The sequence below is a fragment of the Trichoplusia ni genome, chromosome 9 (assembly GCF_003590095.1).
Source record: "Trichoplusia ni isolate ovarian cell line Hi5 chromosome 9, tn1, whole genome shotgun sequence".
NCBI classification, from domain to species: domain Eukaryota; kingdom Metazoa; phylum Arthropoda; class Insecta; order Lepidoptera; family Noctuidae; genus Trichoplusia; species Trichoplusia ni.
Window position 1 is genome coordinate 5,127,588 of NC_039486.1, and position 24,322 is coordinate 5,151,909.

At 35.1% G+C, this 24,322-nt stretch overlaps 2 protein-coding genes and 1 pseudogene across 4 annotated transcripts; 1 reads left to right on the forward strand and 2 right to left on the reverse strand.

Moving 5' to 3' along the window:
* Nucleotides 1-1,600: 1,600 nt before the first annotated feature.
* LOC113497406 lies at nt 1,601-5,371 on the reverse strand (annotated as a pseudogene).
* A 692-nt stretch (nt 5,372-6,063) lies between these two features.
* LOC113497137 (protein expanded-like) lies at nt 6,064-20,495 on the forward strand. The gene is made up of 4 exons (XM_026876528.1): nt 6,064-7,613; nt 14,885-15,136; nt 15,640-15,719; nt 15,827-20,495. The coding sequence occupies exons 2-4, from the start codon at nt 14,914-14,916 to the stop codon at nt 19,325-19,327; spliced, it is 3,804 nt and encodes a 1,267-aa protein (XP_026732329.1). The 5' UTR covers nt 6,064-7,613; nt 14,885-14,913; the 3' UTR covers nt 19,328-20,495.
* A 59-nt stretch (nt 20,496-20,554) lies between these two features.
* On the reverse strand, nt 20,555-24,040 carry LOC113497139 (neutral and basic amino acid transport protein rBAT-like). 3 transcript variants are annotated; one of them, XM_026876530.1, is made up of 3 exons: nt 23,550-24,040; nt 22,943-23,097; nt 20,555-22,479 (listed from the first exon to the last, which is right to left on the reverse strand). In XM_026876530.1, the coding sequence occupies exons 1-3, from the start codon at nt 23,761-23,763 to the stop codon at nt 20,998-21,000; spliced, it is 1,851 nt and encodes a 616-aa protein (XP_026732331.1). In that variant the 5' UTR covers nt 23,764-24,040; the 3' UTR covers nt 20,555-20,997. The 3 variants fall into 3 exon arrangements, with proteins under 3 accessions (XP_026732331.1, XP_026732334.1, XP_026732332.1); XM_026876533.1 differs by having other exon boundaries at nt 23,855-24,038; XM_026876531.1 differs by lacking the exon at nt 23,550-24,040 and adding an exon at nt 23,187-23,396.
* Between the last annotated feature and the right edge of the window lie 282 nt (nt 24,041-24,322).

The following is a 24,322-nucleotide window of genomic DNA, read 5'->3' on the forward strand; positions in this document are numbered from 1 at the left end:
ATACAGGTGTGTTATTTTGTCCTGTAATACGAAAAAAGCTGTAAAATTTATATAATACAACGATAAAATACCTAACACAATGTAATAACTCAGTACACTGAACACTGATTAATTTTATAGTAGCACAATTACTATCAGAACTTAAATCTCGTTATTAGCAGCATATTCGTTTTCTATATCTTTAAAAATACAGTTTAATTACATGCACTATTACTCCTTTCTGTATAATCTTTTCTATAATTTCTAGTTACATAGGTATCCGTCAGAAAACTTATTTCCCCTTAAAATGTAACTTGTAATATTTTCATGACGCTCAGGCACATAGCTATGAAATAAAAAACTACTAATAACGAGTTTTTAATTTATAATTATCATCCACTAATACAAATTTAATGATGATTGATGGTTAATGTACGTGTAAAAGGTAATTAAATTATTGTGACGATCGAAACGATGAAGTGTGCGGACTCAGTTTGTTTTTTTAATTTACACGTTTTGAATGATATCGTTAAAAATATCGAAAAATAAGTGCATGCATTTTATACATCGGCAACTTTGACATTCACAGCCTTAGGATCTAAGCAATAAAAGTAATTGTACATAGCATAGCTATTATTATTGTAATAGGTGAATGTGGTTACTTTGAATATAATTTTTATTTTTTATACTAAATGTTTTTATGTATTTTTGTCCTGTACCATGAAGCACCTTTTAATTTGTTTTGCAATAAAAATGTCTTTAAATATATCTATAAATTAATCATCAGTACATTTATTAGGGGCGTTGCTATTATTTTTAAAAATAAAGACTTAAAATTAGCTACAGTTATATTTACTTCTATTTGTGATAATTTGTCAGTCAAGTAAAATACTTAGTTTGCGTTGAAGTAAGTTTTAATTAATAATACGTATTTATTTTCAATTTACTAGCGTCAGTTATTTTATCATATACGTCTATTAGCACTAACTGTTTGAATTATAAATCGTTTAATACTTTAATTACTAAACCGCAAATTAAAATAGGTATAGGTAATGATCGTAGAAATGAACCTTAAATAAATATGACTGATATTCGTTGATGGATTAATGTAGAACTTATAACAAGAAAAATGTGGATATATCAATGCCGTAAGAGTACTATCTACAATAAAACGGCCAGAGGATCTTATTAGAATTAAAAACTAAAAATGTATTGGACATTAATGATATTTCTTTTTAATAAATGACGTCGGTTTGACTTTTTAGTCCAGTTTCGAGCGATTTGTGAGAGAAAAAATGTAAGTTACCCGGTGACTAGGATTGAGAAGTTGAAATATAAATACATAATCCTCTATAGTCAGGCGAATTATTGTTTAAATATTCATTTTAGATTCGTCACGAAATGCATACTGAATTTACTGATACGTACCTTGCATTTTTTTAATCTAGATTTTATGCTTGAGATGCTTTATACTATAGTATTGTATACTTTCTAACGAAGTGTGACGAGAAGGTATGTATGTGACCGTTGTCGTAATAAATGGATAAATATGAATTACAAGGACTAAATATGAGTTAATATGTGCCAGTGCTATCAACGATCAGTCCGACCATTTTATATAGCTACTTCCAAACGTAAGTTTTGGAAAAAAAACTTAAAAATAATAATTTAATTTGAAGTAAAGACAATAATATATTGGTTTTTGCCTCTCTTGGTACTTACAATAAATAGATACTACTAAATTGTAGAACTTTAAAAAGGGATATAAATGCGCTGAAAATACTAGCATTTCAAATTATTGTCTATCTTTTGATATCAAATTGAGTCATTCCTTTAACCAGACTAAGGTGTTGAAGCAACAGTCTCGTCAATAATCCAATAATCAATAATCTTCACATATCAATACTTAATTAACTTACTTGACATTGAAAATCTTTGGTGCCAACGACTTCTTTCGAAAAATATAATTATATAGACTAAGAAATAAGATTATTTGTTTATTTATATCAAGGTTCGTTTATATCGTCCTCAAAAGCCCAAGTCTACTTGGCCCACTCGGAAAGCGACTACTTTCAACTCATAATCATATCACATATCTAGGTGCTGTACAATTTGATCAAATGTATTTGCCCCCGTGTCGCCGCGTAACAATACTATGACGGCATGTCGTTCAGCTTTATTAAGTTTCTGGAAAGATAAAGAAACGAACATTATAGTCTTTTTTTAAATAGGAATACTTTTTTAATCGCGATAATTAAAAACAAGCAGTTATAAAGTACTCAAAGTAATAAAATGGTTATTACCTGCAATATTCTAGAGGCAAATTCAGTGTCTTATACCACAAAAGTATACTTAATGCAATACTCCACGTCCTTAGTGGTCCAAAAATAAAAGACATAGTTCCATATTCTAGCCAAAAGAAGTATGCCAATAACAACTGTATTGACAACAAAAACACAAATGGTAAATTCTTTATCAGTCGCCTTATTCCTTTCACGTTCTGCCCAAATAGACGATAATCTAAACAATGGGCTAATACAAATATCAAAGTATTGTACAAACATCAGCTGCAACTTCCATACATATATGTAAATGTTCTGCAGGAATGCGCTTTTATCAATATTCCCAACAAATATGGCTCCAATGTGGCCATCTATAAGCTCTCAATGCCATGGACCAAACGTAAATATACGCATACAACACAATCGATAAAATATTCGATCGATTTTACTCAATAACCAAATTCGTATCAATACATGTCGTCCAAATTCCTTCGATATCTAGGATATTTGTATCAAACATACGAACTTAACCATAAATGTTCCGAATGCCTAAATATAAGCAAATGGTAATTCCAAGTATATTCGTACAACATATATTTCTTATAATAAAATATTATTTAATTTATATAATACTGTAAAAATAACGTTAACCAGTAAAGTGTTCCGAAAATTGCCTAAACTGTAAAAAACAAAATGATACAAGATGTTAGATACAATAATTGTATAAACAAAATAATATGTAGTCCTTACCACTACACCAGCATCCAACATAAGTAAAATTCTTGCTGTAATTTCGAAATTCATCAAACTTCCATCTAAAGTGAATGGGTGGTCTACATTAGTCTCTCTCCCCAACTCATCAGTGACTTTCACAAACATGTGATGTACACCTTTTGTAAACAAGTGAGGGAGCCAATTACAAACAAAAAGTGGAGGTTTTGTAAGCCTGCAGTTCATCCAACTAATTTGATCAAATGTTATTTCCACAGTTTTAACATCAACATCACTAAATGCTAGTATTCTTATGTGAGTTGATTCAGGAACTAAATGCAAAGGTTCTCTGCCAGGCATAATATACTTGGCATGCTTTGGGTTTGTGACTAGTACGAGAGGCCAAACATTATGTTTTTGATCAACAAATGAAAAGTGTCCATGGTCTATAGCAGCCAGCCTGTACATTCTGTTATCTTTCCAGTCTCCCAGCTCAAGTTCTAAATAACCTTTTTTCTGTTTAGTATACATTCTCGGGACAAGTCCACCCATGGAATGTAAGTGCCCACATACATAAACATGTGATCCATGACTACTACCAATAAGTTGACGCAAATCTAGCCAAGGGGATTCATTCTTCAGAGGTAATATGCATGAGGTGGGATAATGCCCAAACCAGACAATATGATCAGCTTTGGTTTCTGCTTCAATCTTTAGCTTTTGGATAATTTGTTGTTCTGTTGAGTCCAAGAGACCAATAAAATTGAATGGCCTTCTCAACCCGGGGTCTGGACAGGCATCAACACCCAAAAATGCAACTTTGATGCCATTATGATCTACAATATGCACATAGGATTTAGCATGGGTCTGTCCTTGTACTGAGTAGTTTCTAAAGTAATTCTCCTGAGCATTAATTGTCCTGATGTTAAAATTATCTGCAAATAAGTATATTATTCTATTGACAATAAGGTGTTACATTCAAGAACAAAATAAACAGCTCTTGAAGATTTGTAAGACATTCAAAGTAGATATTTGTTACCATAATATTTATCAACACACTATAACAAGATTACTTGCACATGATAAAAGCTATCAATAAAATTTATTTTAAGTGTTAAATATTGCATCATCTAAATTCAAATAAGTTTCATTGTTTATATGTCACTTGTTAACAATGATTTAATTAATACTCATTGCAACAATGAAACTCTTTGGTAAAAAACCTGCCAAAAGAATCACCTATGCACAGCATAAATTAGAAAACAGGTGATAGTATGTGGGACAGTTACCCGACCACAAAAAGGATTGCATCATACATGCTTTGTAGTTTTCTACGTCATGTTTTTCATTCTCTAAATTTACTTTTTAATTATGATGATTAAAATTTTGTGTTTAAATATATTTTTAATGATATAATGTATTATTTTGCTAATGTATTTATGAAATGTAGATGACAATCTTTGTTGATACCTTTGTTTTTGACCTGTTGTGTCAATTTACAAATATAGATATTCATAAAAGTGCATAACTATTGAAACAAAGGAAGAGAGTAACCTGCAATAAGGTTGTCAATGTAAGTCTATATGAGGTGGTCTATCAAAGATTTTTGTAACATGTGTATAGCTTACCATGATTTCCTCTTATGTCTAACCAGACAGCAGTATCAGTTACTCCTGACTCTTTTATAATGTTGTGATAGTAAACCCACTCAGTTTTCACTTGGGAACTACCCAGATTATCTTTAGCTTTAGCATCAGTCAGGTCCCCTGTAGCCAACACTACAGCAGGATTTATTGTCTTCACTGTGTTATCACAAAACTGTTGAAACTGAGAGATTCGACCAGGATCACGAAAAATACTGATATGTATATCTGAAATCTGATTTTGGCAATATTTGTTTATACATATAATTTTCTAAGTCATATTAATTAACAATACAGTAGCGCACAAAGTACCGGCATTATTCATGATAACAATAATAGTCTATTCGCAGTCGCCTTTGTCTTGAAAACTGCGTCACAACAAATGATCAGGCTTTATCACGCAAACAATAATAAATTAATTTGTGCTTACCTGGAGAAACCAAATAACGTTCTTAGTAGTATCTGTGATTTTGACATACTTTTCACCTAAATATTTAGTAAAATTTATTCCTTCATTTTCATTTTCAATATAGAAATTATGATCCGTAGCAATAATGTTCAATAAATTTGCCATAAATATAGACACCAACAACAATACACACAAAACCCATATAGTACTTTTGGAAAGAATCATTTCACTGTTTAATATACTTTTAATTTGAGTCACAAAACTTGAAAGAATTTACCGTTTATTAAATAATCACCAAAATTATCTGCGACAATCAACAAGAAAAGTTCGATCTGACACTTCGAGTGACAATGACAGAAATCACAAATGACAGCAGTTCTGATAAGTCTTTTTAGTGATGCCCAGTTAAACTTATTATCGATAATTTTATTTTAATATTAGAAGATATAAGATGGATATAGATATAATTCTTATTTAAATAATATTGAACTAAAAAATAACAACGAAAACCATTCAAAACGCAAATCAAAATAAATACTGCATAGTAATAAGCACTTAAATAACGCAGTAGATACTGCTAAAAACATATTCATTCTGACTTACAGTGTGATAATATGGGGATTATTTGTGAATTCTGATGTTCTTTCTTATAACGTGACATGGCCGCGATTTGAAGCTGCAACCTTTGTCTTGGCAGTCCAACTTGAATTTTGTTTTTCTTTCTAATTATTTTAACTAAAGTGTGATGATAATAAAAGAAATGTATTGCTGTTCGTTAGTCTCGCTAAAACTAGAGAATGGCTGAACCGTTTTGGCTTATTTTAGTCCTGATATAATCGCAAAAGTTCAGTGAAGGTTTAAACGGTGATAAAATTGCAAGAAGTAAAAGAAAAAAGTTTTTTCCGATTTTTATTTTCTGTTGTTTTTACTGTCGATATCTATCAAATCGATACGTAAACATCTCTAAAAGTTGACATTACAAACTTCACTTATTGTCTATGTATAGATCTCGGGTTTTGAGGTTCGAGCTACAGTCATAGACAATATACGATAAACTATTGTAATGTTGATAAATTTTGTCCCATTAACTAAGAATTCTTTCCTTACGTATTTGCTTACAACAAGCAAATGAAATAAAATAGCAATTATTCTTCCCGTTCCCAAACTAGTGCCATAAATTTACTTTTTAGTAAAAAAAGATAGTGACCAGCTTATCCGACAAAACATTATCGTCTTTTATTAAATAAGTAAGTAGATGTTTTGCGTTATATAAAAGTATATTATGGCTTTTCTGTCTACCTAGTGACAGCATTTTGTCTTTACTGCCATGCAAATTACATAGGTACTCATCTCAAACTTCTATCTCTGGCAGAGAAAGGTAAGGAGATAGTTTCATGCTTTTTCGCCGTCGATGCATTTATTAAGAAATTGCCTGTTTTTTTGGCGAGGTCAAGTTGATTCAGTCCATCATTATATAAGAATGCGGCACTAGTTCATCAGCAATCGGCCATACTCAGTACCTACGATTTATAACTATCTCGTATAGTTGCTTAGAGTATGGCCATATGGTCTACCTGTTTGACAAGTCTATATAAATTGGAGTAAATTAACATCTAGCTAGGTTTGTGAAAATAGATACCTACATAAATAATGACGCACAGCATGACATGACGCTATGATTGTAAATGAAACTACTAAACTTGATGTAAACTGTTCTAATGTGTGTTGATAGTAAAACGTAGGTGCACGTCTTCTCCTGGAATTTGTTTATATTTACAGAGCTATACAATTTTATTTATACATAAAGTACTGCCATAATTAGGACTATATTGTGCCAGCCTAATTTAGGACTATAATAATCATGCAAATAGTGCCTAGGTTGAGTAAGAAGGTATAAAGTAGACCGCATATTCAGTAATTAACTAAGTACTGTATACCAACCTTATGAATTAATTTTAAGAGATTGGGAAAAAAATGGAATTTCTTGTGTGACCTAGTATACCTACTACCCGCTTAAACAATTAAGATCCATATTCCATTCATTACAAAAAGAATACCTTAAACTTAACATTTTAGCAGTGTGAGCGCTCTAGAGCCCCAGATGTCGACTTAACTGTAAGCTAAACAAAAGATTAGAGGTGCTCATAGGCAGGTCGCTGGGGCCGCGGCCTCAAAGTGTTTGGAAATTCTATTTATTTTAATGGGCAGAGGTTGACCGCGCGCATTCCGTCCGCACGGCGATGCCGCGCCGGCGAGTCGCGTCTGCAGCGTACCCACACGGAGGCTCCAGCCTACAGCGGGCCTCGGCCGGTACCCGCGCGCCACTAACGTGCCGCATTCCACCGAGCCGAAGTCGCGGCGCGCCCCGCGCGTGCCTTCGCCTGTGCCTTCGCCGCCGACCCACGCGCCCACTTCGCTTCAGTCAGTCGTACTAGCGCGCCCATGGACTTAGTGCGCCTCGACGTTATTCGTCGCGCCTTATAGCTCACAACATCGCGCGACTTGTAGTGAAGTGAAGTGCCAATGGATGCGGTTAACCAAGGAATATAGTGTCTTTACGTGCAGCTGCATTGGATTTGTCTATTCATGGTGAGTGAGGTGGACCCAGACGGCGCCACGGACAGCCGCAGTGGATGCGCGCGCTTTCACGATGCGGCCACTTTCATTTCATACGCATAGCTCGAATTCCGCGCGCCCGCGCCGACCGCGCCGCGGCCGCTGACCCTGCGCTCACGCGCCCTTCCTCGACACCACCACCGCAGCAATACCAGCCATGCTCAATGTGCCAAGTGGTCAATGTAGCCGGATAACGTTAATCATATATTATTACACGCAAACAGACGTCAGAACATAGTATGTTGTACAAAACTCTTGTAGGAAGTCGACTATCAAACCAATTCAAGTGTTGTAAAACATACATGTACACAGCTAGACGACTGTTGACTACTTAATTAGAATATCTAGTTACATCAGGAAACAAGTACCCTATCTAATAAGCTAGTGTTTCACATAAACCTTAGAAACACTTATTGACATAACAGATCCACATTATTTTCCTACATTGGTAGTAACTACTTGATTGATACAAGTACAAAGGTGCTAGGTACGAATAAAACTATAGATAGCTGTAGCTTCATCAACATACCATTCTTAATTATCTGCAACATTCACAAGAAGTAATCCCGGTTGTGTTTTTTGCCGGAAACAACAATCAAGTGTAACTCAGTGAATAGATATTCCAAACGCACGGTATACATTCATTTCTTGCACGTAATATCATTGGCATCTCGTAGGTATATTGCGGCCAAGCATTCGCATACCACTTGCATAATTTACATAGGTTATCGAAGATAGAGATTTTGAAATACGTGAACCTCATAACATTAGCACCAGTTATACGCAGCGCATACTTATAACTAAACTAAATAATACACAATAATACGAATACTATTGAGTATGGAGCAATGAGCAAGTATTGTAACACATATCTAGTATTCATGAAGTGTTGATATTAAATGTCCTTTAGTTAGTAGTTCCAAAAAGTTTTGCAGGTAGCTCTTAGCTACCTGCAAAACTTGTCCGAAAAACAAACGGGATTATGTATAGTTCATCGCGTCACGGTCTACTTGTAATGAACAAACATCCTGCGTGACTCAGAAGGATAAATTTTAAAGGTCAGTTGTTTAGAACCACTTCATCATTACCGAATATGAGGTAGGCGGATACGTGCTTATAATAATTAATTTGATAACATTTTATGGATATCCGAAACGAATTTAAGACACAAGTTAAAACGTGTTTTCCTAAATTAAATTGAATGCGAAAAATAATCCTAATAATATTTAGAAATTGCTTAAGACGAAAATCATAAGTATTGATTACCGTGTTATACCGATACCATAGAGACAGAAATATATATTATGTAGTAGAGGCATATTTACCTACAGCAAGTTTTGTGAAGAGATTAAGATTTGAATTCTAAATAAAGGCTAACTAGGTAGGTTACTTAATCTGTACATCAATGCCCTTAACATACACGTCTATTTTTAAACCACGGAATTATTATAAATGATCTTCGGATCTCAAATGAATTGCATTATGTAATGTACGGGTATCGAATAACCAATAAAATTACTCCATAAATCATAACAAGGCCCCAATTCTGCTATTTACTATGGCCGATGAATGAATGAAAATTGGCTTAAAGTGACACTTTTCGTATTCTCTTAAGCATTTTGCCAATACAATTATTGTGTATATGGGTGAGTGTTCCGCCTCGTACTGAATTTCCAAATATTGTGTTGGCAAAATGCTCAAGAAAATAGGAATAATTTAAAATTTCATCCAATTGCCATCCATTCATCGGCCATTGTAAGTAGCAGAATTAGGGCCCAGACCTTTTTTATTGACGCTGGTGATAAATACCAAATACGATTCAAGGAGATCTAAGGCATAGGATAGGGTTCTCTAAGGAAAAAATGTAAATAGATATTTTATACACGAATTGCACGTATGAAAAGGACTTTAGATCGAGTGATCGATCAATATCGGATGAGTTTATATTTACCTATGTTTAGAAACCTACGCTGAAAAGATGCTTACGAAGCAGAAGAAGTAGCTCTTCTGTTATGCCGAAATTGAATCATAAACTGTTAAAAACTTTTGACTATTTTTGCTTAACTTTTAAAAAAGAGGTTCTATGTTCCAATGAGACTTTTTTCTATTCTAAAATAAGATAAAGTTGTTTTCCGTAATTTCCTCTATCTTTAACATTTTTTTATCTTATTTGATAATTTAACATTAGATTACTACTTGACTAAACTGACGCACAAAACCAACTATTAAATAGCATCGATTTTATGTGGTTTCCACGTCACTGCATCTTGACGTTCATGTTCTGAAATATGCGAGAATAAAATGTTATAGCTTAATTACTTTAGTTGGCGGTCTAACTCATTACTACATTACTGCAGTGATTGATAAACTTGATGATTCATTAGCTCGTAATAAACGACTAACACTGCGACCGCATTCCTCTGATAGCAGAACGAATAGGTAAATAAAGTAAATTTAACCAATGACAAAGCGTACTTAAAATTTTATGGCATGTTTTGTCGGCTCTTAAACGCGAACACGTATTTGAAAATTGTTTAGTGTTAGAATATTTGAGAAAAATTATGTTGCAAGCATTACGTAGCGTAGGGAAAATGTTTATTTACTGATCCTGACCTATAAAGCAGACCATTTAGCAACTTGAGCTAAAACTAGGAAGGTGAAACTGGATATCTAATTTACAATTAAGTGTATTTTAATTTCACATCGCGTAGTTCGAGAAAAATGTGCAGACACCTATAGCTCAGCTAAAATTTAAACTTTTAATACTTATCGCTTAATGTGTCCATATCTGAAATTTTAAACCGAACGTTACTCGGGATTCCTATAAGAAATCGATCTTTAATGTTTTTACAAAAATATTCTTGCAATACTAAAAAAATCGAAGTAGAATTTTCATTTTATCACATTATCAAAAAGTAAGGAAGAAAAGTATTTAATGTATGAAAGTGGGGGCTAGCAACATCAATTGCTAGTAAACACCGCACTGGTAACTGACGTCACACTACATTTTATTTCACTCTATCCCATTCATTTGTTGTTTACTAGAAGAGTTAAAATACGTACCCAATATATTTATTTACTCTGTTCGAAGGACTTATCTAGTTCTTTATTGTCATTGTCAGTTGCAAAACACAACTAAAAATAATTTTTGCTTGTCCATATACATATACATAGCCTAACACTCACGCAACTAAGTGCTTACGTAGTATACGTACATTACGTACTTTTAAACACCTATTGTGTCCATTTGTTTGACAATACGAGCATTGGAACGCTCACATTATTACGTATTAAGTCAGATGCAGTGATAGCCGGCACTCTATTGACCGTGACTCTTATACTAATGCAAGATGTAATGAATATCGCATTACACAGTTAAGCAGGTACCTGGATACTTAGTTTATACTTTAAAATCAGACTAAGTATTCAATAAGATAGTCTTTATAGCACTATCTCACATAGAGCTGCTTTAACAAACAGGATTCAAAACAATCCAACTAACTTTGGTTGAAAAAGCATAGCTGTTTAACGTGCTGATGTGCATATCTTATTTATAGTGATAATATCACTATAAATAACGATTAAACTTTACCCAAAACGTCAAAACTTGCCAATTTGCGCATCTTTTACTTGTTTCAAGTTAGCTAATAAGAAGTCAGTTTAGATTTTTAGGAATTAGAAGCTAAGCATTTCTATCAATGCTTGATTTTCAGAGATCAGTTCCCTCGGAAATTTCCAAATAAAGAAGCTTCTCCACTTTCCGTATCTGTCGTAAAGTATCCACAAAATTGTAAAACAACAACGGTTGTCACATTTCCAGTGGCAAAGAGCCAGTAACGTAAGGAATTTAAAGACAATGCGGCGACGGAGTACGATATACATAATAGACAAAGGATAGACGAGGCAAAGGCGTATGAGAGAAACCTTGATCTTCAACCATGTAATCTATGATAATGGTTCTTCTGCAGTCTTGTGACTAGTGCAGTGCTATCTATGTTATGTTATGCATACAAGTGTGTAGATTAAGAAAAGACGAAATCATTCGTTACTTTTTACCTAAGCATCGATACTAGCTTAATAGAGAGTCGTTTTCTTTAAGCAAACTGCGGGAAAATACTTTAAGGGTCGAGTTGCTGACGTTAATCGTCTTTGAATGTAGCTAACAACGTGCCAGATCTTCCAATGATGAACTTAGATTGGATTTTTTACTTATTGTCTTGATATAATTTGTTATTGACGTCCGTTCTTGACGTCATCCGTAATGGGATATTAAACAATCAGCTCTATCTCAATATTCAAGTTATAACTATGGTGATCAGCACATTAGGACTACATTCCAAGGATTTAGGACCTTTTTATTTTCCAGATACTTAAGTTTCCCTTAGGCCTCATTTTAGACTTAATGAGACTCTCTTTAGAATTTCTATTATGTATTTAAGCAGGACGAAATATAGAATTTGTAGTTTACCTATTTGCTGTAACGCATCCACCAGTACAATTTTTGAGATCTTCAAGATACTGTAGCGTCCGATGTAGGCGCCATAAATTGATGGAAAATCCTATAATTAGCCCGAGTTTATGAGGACTAAGTACAAGTCAATAGAATTCGATTTAAGTCAGTACTGAAATAAACGGTTTCTGGTAATATAAACGCTGCTACTACAATATCGATTATTTTCAAGGTAAATAAAATTAATTACCATAAATTAAGTAAAATAAACTGGCCGCGCTATTTTAAATACCTACTCGATTTATAGGCCGGCATGGTAATGATTCAGAGGTAACAAATAGATGACCCTGTTTAGGAGACCATCGGTTCGTTATTGTCCTTATTTTGTGAGTGTCAAAATTGGTAGCGAGATGTCGAAAAGTGGAGGCAACGACGGCCTTAGGTATGCGAGGACGCAAGATGCGGCTGGCGTAAGGGGAGGGGCGCTCGGCATCTGAAGGTCGTCCGCATTCCTCGCGTCGCCGTCCGCTGCTACCGCGCTTACGTAGCGCCCCCGCCCCGCCGCGCCGCGCCCGCAGCCGCCTGCGCCGACCGGTCTGCCCCCGCCCCGCTGCGCCTGACCGCCATCACAAACTATCGCGCATTTACTAAAACAAAAAACATGTTCTTATGGCTATCAAGAGCTGAAGAGCCGCAGAGGTACCGGATGGGATGAAATTTATTCGCGTCTAGTTTTTTTACGTGATCTGGTGGTTCTACATTCCAATAAGCGTTTTAAAATTATGTACCTACGGGCGGAAAGTTACCTACTATTTGCTAGAGTAAAATATAAGACTGAGTATCGCAAGTAGCACATGGCTTTACTTTGTGACTGTCTCGAGCAATAAAAGTATAAAACGTTAATGAAAGTTCAACCTCAGTCCTAAAACGGAATAAGTTATTGGTGAACTCATGCACTTACTCAATAATAATATAATAACAATAACATTTACCATCAGATAGTCGTGTTTACGCGGTCTTACACAATTTATTTTGTAGTTATCGTTTTGTAGCAAGTTCGCACTGCAGCGTTGATTCGATTACATTAAACCGGAGTCACTAACTCTTGGCCCACATAAATAAAAGTTTAAATGACATTCCACCACACAACTGGGTTCTGTAGTCGTTGTCAGAAGATGGCAAAACTGTAAAACGAATTATATAAATCTAATACCGTATTATTGAATTTACTTTCATGAGGTCCCAAATTAGGGACATCCCGATAAATACGCGTGAGTAAACCGATATTATAAAAATAATTTAATAAATTTCATCATTTTATGTCCCAATCTTTGAAACTTTATTAATTAAAAGACATGGAGAGTTATTACTCGAAAAAGTGAGCTGATTAAGTGTTTCCCGACAATTGCCTACATTAATATAAGTTAGAGCTATAATACTTTTGAGAAATTACAAAGAAAACTTTCGTTCCATACGTGTAAATAAATACCAAAATGAAGCTGCTAAGGTCTTCTCCATTAAATAACATTTTTAGATTTTTCATAACAGAGTATCCATGTTCATCCTTTCTTTATTTTACATAGTAAATGATAATCGTACCATTTCATAGAAAATTGTCACATACGTGATGATAACCAACTATTAGTATCATAGCTGAACAAGAAATTCTCTAAACACCGTTAACATTGGAAACGCCGAGTGTCTTTTGTTATGTTCACAATGTCATGGACTTGATGTGCGGAAGTAAAAGTAAACAATTAAGCAATGACTCATGGGACCTAGGTTTCGTATCGTAAAAGCTAATTACGATGTTAGAACACTTATTTCGAATTCAATGAAAAGTCAAAGAGTGTAACGTTTGGGATGAACTTATAATGAACTAAGCTACATCAAAGCATGCAGGATAGGAGATTAAAAAAGATGCAGCTATAAATGTACCGTAATAACCAAATAACAAATGGGAATTTTATGTCTTTTCATATTCCACATTCACCAGATTCAATCAAACATTTGAACATAAGGGTAATTATGGGACGTCTGTACAGTCAGAACTTTGATAACCGAGAGTCTGTTTGTCTTGTGAACTGTGATATTCAATAACAGTCAACCTCTGAACCTCCACCATTTATTTTGTTAAGCATCAAATTACATCGTACACAAACAAAATGCCAGCCAGCGTAAGGCCCATTCTTAGAAAAGCGTAGTAGTGTAGTACTGAGAGTTGATACAGTATCTGCATTGATTTATTATATGTAAGTAGTGCTGGCGCGTCAAAACTTTAAAACTATAATAACTCTACATTTACAAGTAACTTGAACAATGGGCATCACAAAAACGTCAGGTAACTACCGCCCTGGCAAAATGGTGATCGTGTACGAAAAAAAGTAATGGAATGCACAGCTGGCGGAGATCCGACATTCCTTTGCCGTTTAGGCTTCTGTGAATAGGATTCTTTATGTCTCAAAATAATAATGAATGTATTTTGGATGGTCTAGATCAAAATCTAAGTCTAATTAAATTCTCATCTAGGTTAAAAACGTATTGCAACCAGTTTTTCGCCAAAACAATATTTTGGGTAAAACCAAGACTTAATAGAGCTTATTAACAGTCTTAACGCTTCATGAAAACAAAACAGAAAAACTCTTTTATGTATGTAATCTTAGAAATATATCTTAGAAGAATTTCGTACATCAACTAAAAGATAAAAAATCTCTAGGTAATTTTTGTATATTCAAAAGTTCCTGCCATGTTTATACATCAGAGTATAATGGTTATGATGTATTGTTTGTTCCAGAGCGAGTAACAGTGGTCTCGAGATGCGACATGCGTGCTCTGTGTTCGGTTCGCGGGCCGTTGGGCGGAGACACGCGCGCGCTCGGCGCGGGCGCGCGGTTTCTGTCCCTGCGCATGCCCGGCCAGCCCCAACCTCTCCACTTCGTTGTAGAAGCCAAAGCAAGAGTCAAAGAATTGAAGTCTTTGGCCAACGCCCACGCACAACTACAAGGCATGACCGATACGGAACTGTTTGGTTTAGCAATCTTGCAAAGTAAGTACCTATATTTAGTTATATTTTCGCTATAAACCTTACACATAGTGCCGCACCTGACTAAAGTTCTAAGTGATCGCGCAGTGATTTCACAAAACAATATTATTATGTATTCATGGCGTCACGCATTCCACTCCGTAAGCATTCTGTCTAACTATGCAAACAAACGCTGTTGGGTAATCAATGTTCTATATATGTAGCAATGTCACAATGTATAGTATTGTACCTATATTGTATACCCCAACACACAAATAGCTAGGCACGGCTTGATGCTCCGACTTAGTACTTACATAATATAGAACCGAGTATTATACATTCAACCCATCAACACATATTCAATATTTTCACAAGGATTATCATGTGAATGAAAACAACACGAAATGAAATTCATTGAACAATATTTTACCTATGAGATACTTGTTAGAGTTAGTAGCTTCTGTTTTTTTTTGAACCTGTATATTGTTATAGAATTTTACTAAATATTTTTTCTTTTTTCTTTTCAGATGGAGAATATTTGTTTGTTGACTTAGAAAGCAAACTATCTAAATATGCGCCAAAGAGCTGGAGATCATCCCACACCCATGTAAGTTCTTTAATGTTGGAAAATTATCCAGAAATTTCATTCTTGTAATCTTAGTGAATAAATGTAGTTTTACAATGAGTTTTTAACTTTGACTTTGATTGTTGAAGGGTTTGGACGCGAACGGGAAGCCGCTCCTTGAATTGCACCTGGTCGTGCAGTTTCACGTGGAGAGTCCACTGCTCCTGCACGATGAAATCGGCCGCCACCTCTACTTCTTACAACTGCGGCAAAATGTGCGAACACGGGATGCCTTACCAGCTGAAGTCCTCTTACTGCTCACCGGGTTAGCTTTACAAGCAGAATACGGTGATGCAGACACGTTTGAAGATAGAGACTACTTCAAAGTAGAAGACTATGCACCGGCATCGCTTACCGGAGATTGGGTGGCGGCTGCAATGCGCGCCTGCCATCGGGAACACCGAGGCCTTACTAAATCTGACGCAGAAACTAGATTCATACGAGAAGTTTGTCTACTCCCTGACACAATAAACTCGCATAGATATCGCCTAAAACAGTCGAAATCAGAACCTGAACCAGGTACGGTGTGGCTTCTTGTCACAGCAAAAGGTATAAAGATATTACCTGATAACGGACAACTGTCAAATTTTATATGGAGCGCGATTGGCAAATTGAGTTTTGATAGAAAGAAGTTCGAGATCAGAACCGAAGAAGGAAAATTGACATTATTTTCTTCAAGTGAAGAAAAGTGTAAATACCTTTTCGCGCTGTGCAAAGAAACCCATCAATTCTCTATGAAGATAGCCCCAAAATTCAATGAAATCTTGAGAAAGGAAGAAGAGGAGCGTAAAATTTGTTTTGGTTACTCGAAATCGTTAAATGTCCAGTCGAATCAAAACAAGAGTGAACAAAGAATATCAGTTATATCATCTACAAGCTCCAATACAACATCAGGGATTGTAAGTGACAGAGTTCAATCTGAAGATGAATTAGAAATTATGATAGATTCTCCTCCAGCTCCTTCAACTGAAAGTTTAGCTTTTGCTCATTTACTAGACAGTTCGAATTCTTACTTCATAAGGAATATACCTCAAGATAATCAACCACTGAGCAAAACGTCCTCATTGCAACTACAAAAATCTAAAATCCGTGTAAAGAAGACTAAAGACGATTGCGAGAATGTTAGCAGAAATGATATAACATTACCAGAACCACATTCCGTAAACCAGTTGGAAGAAACGACTTCTTTACCTGATCAAAGTATTAGCGAAACTTTAACCGATAGTCCGAGGTCTAATAAACTGAAATGCACGGGATCACAATGCTCATCATCGTGTAGTACTGTCATAATGGCCAGAGCGGGTCTAAGTACACTAAGCAGGACGTCCAACGCAAGTAGTTTAGAGCTAGGATATAGCCACACTGCTCAAAATTCTATGTTAAGTGATAACAGTACTGTTGGTATTGATATAGAATATTCGCAAGATACAGCGTCCGCTTTATATGATGGGTTAGGTCAACCAGTCACCGTAGCGGCTTCGAGTGAAACCAGCGGAGTCTATACCATGAGTAGCTCCGAATTAACAGCGCGATCGAAAATGGGCACTTTATCAGAAACTAGTAGAACAGAATATGATGGATCACATTATGACAGCTACCAGCCATCGAAAGAAAATGATCTGGCAGACTTCGATAGTGTTTCGTCAATACTAAAGAACAAATCGGAGAGAACTAGTCACACAACCGGCACACAAAGATTAAAGTCATCTCAACCGAGTTCAGACTGCGTAGATGGAGCAGCTAAGTTCCCGAAAACCGAACAACATAATAAGGAAAATGTATTTAGAGAAAGAACAAACTCAAATGTTAGTGCAATCTCATTTCACGGAGACGGTAGCGACCCGACCGATAAGAAACATAATTTACTAACTGCGAGTGAACTTAGTGATCTGATAGTGGGAAGAGGAGTCTATCCGAAAAGTCAATCAGTAAGCGACACTCTCGATTCTGTTTCAGACTATGTCAGGTTGCCTATTCCATTTTCGGGTGACAGCTACCTGCAGGGCCATGAAGATACTGCTCCTTCAGACGATCATTATCCAAACAACTCATTTTTTGATCGGCCTCCAACGCCTCCGACCCGAATTGACAGTCGCAAATTACTAAACTTATCTCTTCCAAACATATTTGATATAAATGGAGATACGCCAGTCAGACCTCCGTTTCCGGATAAGCCACCGCCGCCCTACGAGTATAACCATCAAACTGTTGCGCCTACTGCTCCTACACCTGCAAAAGCTCCTCCAGCCTATCCTGGCTCAACAGCTTCGGTCAGATCTTTAAAGCAACTAGGCGAGAAGGAAGAAGTTGCAGCCCGAGTCGTAACATCTAAACCTATGATAACAATTTTAAAAGCTGAAGCTGGCGAAGTTAACGCTTCAAGTGAAAGAACGTTTGCCAGCCCCATGGTCCTGGAACACAAATTCCAAAAGTTTAAGCGACACCAAGCCTCTAGTCGTCGGGCTGAGAGGTCCAAATTAGCGCAGGGAATAAATAACAATCTGTCGCCCTCTAGAGAAATGGCTCATGGAGTGGACTCTAATGTGCTAGTAGCCATGATGAAGTTGGCTCCTCCTCCACCACTAGCGCGTCGCGCCCGACTACCGCCGCCGCCGCCAGCCGCGAGGCTGCCGCCGCCACCCCCGCCACACAATCCCATGTTCCAACAACAACTCTACAGCGACGTGGACTACGTTTACTATCCCTTACAAGATCCAGCCGTATCACAACAAAATTACCTAGACCATAAATTGACTGAAGTTCGCGTATCAAATATGCACAAAAATGGCCTGCAGTACAGAAGCACACCGTACCTATCTACTTCCATGTCTGCATCGTCCATGTATGGATCGATCCAAAATCTCTCGGATTCTTACGTCCAGTTACCTGGAACGCGAACGAGTTGGTACTCGCTAACGAGCAGAACGTCGCTGAGCAACCATTCCATAAATCTTGAACGGCCGCAACTATCTGCGCGGGTACCGGACGTTTCGCATTTCGTGCGGACGAAATCAGACGAGAATGTGTTGAATGCCAAGGATCCGCCGCCCGTTAAAATGAGACGGATGCCTCCGCCTCCCCCGCCGCCTTATGAATACAAGAAGAAACTTGTTAATTACTCAAGGGAAGTAAAACCTCCGCCAACTACGTCGAATGTTAACAGTGATGTGTGTGTAAACAAAGTGAAAGACTCTAATTGTGATTTAGACATAAAAACTCTTCGTGAGAAAAGTAAAAATCTTGATCTGCCTCTCATAGCAGCCCTATGTAACGACCGATCGTTACTTAAACAAACAAAAGCTTTTGGTGCTCCAAAGTTAACTAGACAGACAGGTAGTGACTGTGAAAGTGAACGGAAGTGTTTAAAGTCTGTTCCGAACGCCACCGATAACTTAGATAATAAGAATAAACAAGAATGTAATGCTAAGAGGGTAATGACAGGGTCTCAGAAAAAAGTTATGATACGAAACCCCACAGATAAACTTCCAGCATTGCCGGTTACTGAAAGTCATACACCGCGAGCAATGTCGAATACGTATGTCATGCATCCAACAGTAGCTAAAGTAAAAAAATCTCAACCGAGCTCATGACATTATGATAAATAAACCTACTACTTGTGGATCCTTCCAGTGCTATGATCTTTCATCCACCGATTTAAAGACTGAGCTTAATGCCCCCAGAACTTAAGATTGGAACCACATTTGCATCGATGTTCTATTGCATTTAAATTAAGTCAAAATATTTAAACAAAAAATACTGCTGTTAATTTTACGTGACATTTACAAACAGAGGTACACATGTGGATCCTAATTAAGACTATTACTTTAAATACAATTAAATATGTTAATATTTATAAATACCTATACTATTATACACTTTTTTCCATGATTACCTACAAAATGTGTAAACAAATTTTAACTACCTTCATACGAATTTTATGATTTTTAAATATTGGATCAACACATACCTGTATTATATGAGTAACATCTGTTATTTAATATATATCGACGTAACGTGGCATGTTTTTAATTTTTTGATATAAATTTTCGACATAAGTATTAAACTTATTATACAAGTATTAGGTAACTATTTTATAATGTCAGAGTCAATAACTTTGTGGTTGTTAAAATAATCTTTCAAATTTTGAATTGCTCAATAGTTTAACATAGTATAATTCCTATAATTATTTATAGACAATATAAAAATCGTCATGTAATACCAAAGTAATTTGGCGAATAAAACAAGAATAACTGTTGCCAAATATCAACAACAATTTTGTACTAAATTACCGATATTGCTGGTATTTAATTAATTAAAGGTAGTTGAAGACTACAAATCAACCATGAATCATTCCATATAAGGGTGTGTTGGAAGTTCCAGATATAAACAAATAATGTGATATAAAATGTGCCTTTCCAACTGTATTAATATTGTTAATTAACAAAAGAATTCAAAAGAAATAGTTGATATAATTTAAAACACGACATCCATTTTCATGGATCCATTACTAATATGAATAAACGCATAATTTCATTCTTGTATGTTTGTGTAAAATATACGTTCCGAATTCACTATAAAATAGTGAATTATTGTAAGAAAATATTACTTGTGTTATGAAATACTCGCTGTTTGATATATTACCTGTTAAAAATATGTGTATCAGAAATCATTGCTTGTTGTAATCATAGTAAATGAAAGTGTAATAATTTCAACAACTATTTATTTACTTTAAAATCATAATGTGTACATAATAATAAATATACTAAGTACATAATATTTGTTTTCAATATGTACAAATGTATATTAAACTTTTGTAACTCTGACATTGTTTTTTTTTTATAAGTACGTGCCTTTCCTGTATTTTTAAATACAAAATATCACACAAAATTTCTTTGGTAAATAAGGAACTATAATTTGAATTTATAACTATGTCACATGGTATTTCAGATCTACGATAATGAGTACAATATATGCAACAAACATTGTTGCAAAATTAATTAACTCCTAATACTAAAATAAGTACTGTTAGTAAATATATCTTCATTACAATCTTAACCAAGGGTAAAACAAAAGTAATAGTAACAAACATTATGGTAAAGTGTTACATCACAACAAAAATTGATTAATACTGTTACACTTAAATAAAACAATACCTAAATATTCGGAAGCCCGAGATTCATTAGTGATAACAGATCATTAAAAAAATTCAAAATAATTTATCGATTACTCATATAACTTTTAAAATACTTGAAGCCTACATTTATTTCTCTAACTTCAAAACAATAGCAGAATTCGGAGGAAAAGTGACTTTATCGAAATAAATAACTTCACCAACTAGAGAGACATTGGTGCCAGCTATAACAGTGCCACCATAAAACATAGTAGACAGATCAGTTGTAATTGATACACTGCCTAGATTGCCTACAAATACACAAGTGTTCCTACGTGGATACCAACGTTCAATGACCACTAGATTCTCCTCAGTTTTACGTATTTCCATATTCTTCAATACATTACCGTCCTTATAAATATTTCTTAAATAAATAGTTGGCGTATGTGATCTTACTTTGCTAAGACTTTTAATAACGTCAATAAAATTATAGTTTGGATTTTTGTCGACAGGATTAAAAGACACGTCGATAACAGAGTTATTATTTTCGTCAGAAAATGTCATTGGCACTTTGTTATATTTATGTTGGTGTAAATCGCTTTCAACATTGCCAAGTCCGATTTCGTCTCCATAAAATATACTGACTGTTCCAGGCAACACAAACTCAAGAGCGATTAGCGCTAATGTATTATTCACGTGTTTGGTAGATACCCTTTCGCTATGAATGTTTCCGATATTCCAATGGACCCACGGATAGTGAGGTTTGGTCCACAGAGTTCCAGCGATTACTTTATTAATTCGATCTTTCAGACCATTAATACCTTCATGCAAGTCAATGTGAATATCAATAAGATCGATCCGAGATAAGAGTATGTTTGATGCATCGCCCTTGGCTTTCTCATAAGCACTTTCGCTAACCATCAAAATTTTATCACTCCCGATCATCTGTTTCCACAGCTGCAATGTCCTACCGAAACTATTGTCATCAACAAAATTTTCTAAGTCCTTCAAATAAAATCCGTCTACTTTCTCGCTTGACCAGAATGCTATAGCTGCTGAAGTAATATCAACATAATTTGTGACAGTTTCATTAGATATCAATATGGTGTGAGTAAAGTTTGATGGGGAATCGGATTTAGCCAATGAAACAACAGGTAGATCAAGAACCAAAGACATATTTCTACGATGAACTTCAGTAACTAAGGCTCTAAAATCATTTAGATCACCAACACTTGAATCTATTTGAATTAGAGAAGTGATATTGGTGTATTGTTCACGATAATTATGAGCTTGATAAATGTAATTCAGACGAATAGCAGATGCGCCTAAATCTTGGATATAATCAAGCTTTTTCAAAATTCCTTTTAAGTCACCTGTGCCATCATTATTTGAATCTTTAAAACTAGCTGGGTATACTTCATAGAAAATTTTACCTTGATACCATGGCAAATCTGGATTACATTCTTTTGGAATAGTAATAACCATACCTATTATAGCACCTAAACAGGCAACAAGACCAGACAAGACAATCCAAAGAAGTACTTTCCTGATGACACTCCAGTTCCAATTGACGAAGTTTGGTAATTTTCGGTTGCTGACACTATGATTTCCATTGAGCTTGCAGTCTTCAGTCTGAAAAATATTTTTAAAGTAGCTTAACTTCATGCAATACATTTTTATTGACCTGCTTCTTAAGTTCCAATATTTAAGAACAAAAAGCACGATTTAACTGCATAGACCAGATTGAAACCAGAACTGTTAATTTAACAAAATATTACTATACATTGGAAGAACCTAAACATTCTAAGTGTGCTTTCATGCTTCTGGGCAGTATTATAGGGTCATTGCAGCTCAAACCTCAAAGTAATTTACAAGAATGAAATACAGAGGAAACAATGGTATTTTGATAAAAAATAGTAATTGTATGGTAAGCAATGTTCAAGTCCATTTTCAAATTGATCTTCATTAATTTATGTCTTTTAAAAGTAATATTTTATACATGTAAATTATGCAGTAATTAACACTTAAAAGTATACGAATCTAGTAGATTATCTATCATTAACTGTTGAAAATTAATAACTGAATTGTGACCTACCGGTCCCATGATAAGATCGCCATTCTTGCTTAAAGTTTGATAGTCCAGCATACTGATGTTGTTGATCAGCTGAGCACTGACCGGATCTTGTACTACTGAATTGGAATCACCAGAAGAACTGGAATCTCCTGCAGATGCATCGGAAATATTGGCACCTGAAAATATATGGTTTATCCCTTTCATTAAATGAAATGACATTGCCTTCACTAAGTACAGGAAAAGAAAATAATAATAAGTAACCAGCCTGTAATCATCATTTATCCAAGGAAAAAGCCTCCTTATTTTAAAGAAGCAGTACAGCTGATCCTTGGCAGTTAAATTGCTATTTATCAAACTGCAGCAGAATATTTTTATCTGATATTTTATTTACTTTTCCTTATCTTTTCTGTACAGTTATTTCAACATATATACAGGCTGTTTTAAAAAATACAGTGACTGAACTAACAGAGATTTATAATGAAATGAAATGAAGAATACCTATAGATGTAGATGACCTATAAAAATGATTGCCTACGCATTTTGTAAACTGCACTGAAAGCAATTATTTATTTAGTATAAGCATTTTTTTTAGTTTTGATGAAACTATACATGAATAAAACTTTCTTACCTGTCTGCATGTTGACCATATTAGGATCATCGTTTAAAGTTAAAAACGGACGTTCACTCATTTCTTCTGAAAGAGGATGTTTAAAATCGAGCGGTGTGGGGCTCGGTGTTGTTGGTAGCAACAAGCACGTTGACGATTTAACCCCACGTAAATAATCCAATGTGTCTAAATCATTCCCACCAGAGTTGTTGCTATCCTCAGGCGATTCATTCATGTTGGCAGACGTAATTGAATGGAATTTATTGATACTTATTAGCACAATTGAACTTACAGATACGTCATTTGATATTAACGAGTAGACTTACTGTTTAGTAAAGCAAGAAATTCCTTTGGCAAAATATATTTAAGGCTAAACAAGCCTTAAAGTAATAATAAGTCCAATGGCTATAATTTAGTGTACCTATATCCTAAGTCGTTTCAGATTCGATGAAGGTCTGAAAAGTCTTTCATGTCGGTTTGTTTGACATAATTTTGACAGAGGAAGAAATGACATTACCATATTGTTTTAATATTTTCGAGTTTAAAACGAGTAGGTAAATAAACAAGATTTATAGTGTAGGTACCTACAAGGCATAAGTAGGTATTTTGAATTGCAGAAATCTTCGATATTCGAACAGATTGTTTTTTAGGCAAAAATCTCCCCTTTTCTTCCACACCTCTTTCCTTGCGAAGAGCTTAAAAAATAAAAATAATTTGACCCAATCTTCAAAGAAGGATTAAACTAACTAACGTGTAGAATAACTGTTACAGTTTTGGTTGTGTAAAATAAAAAA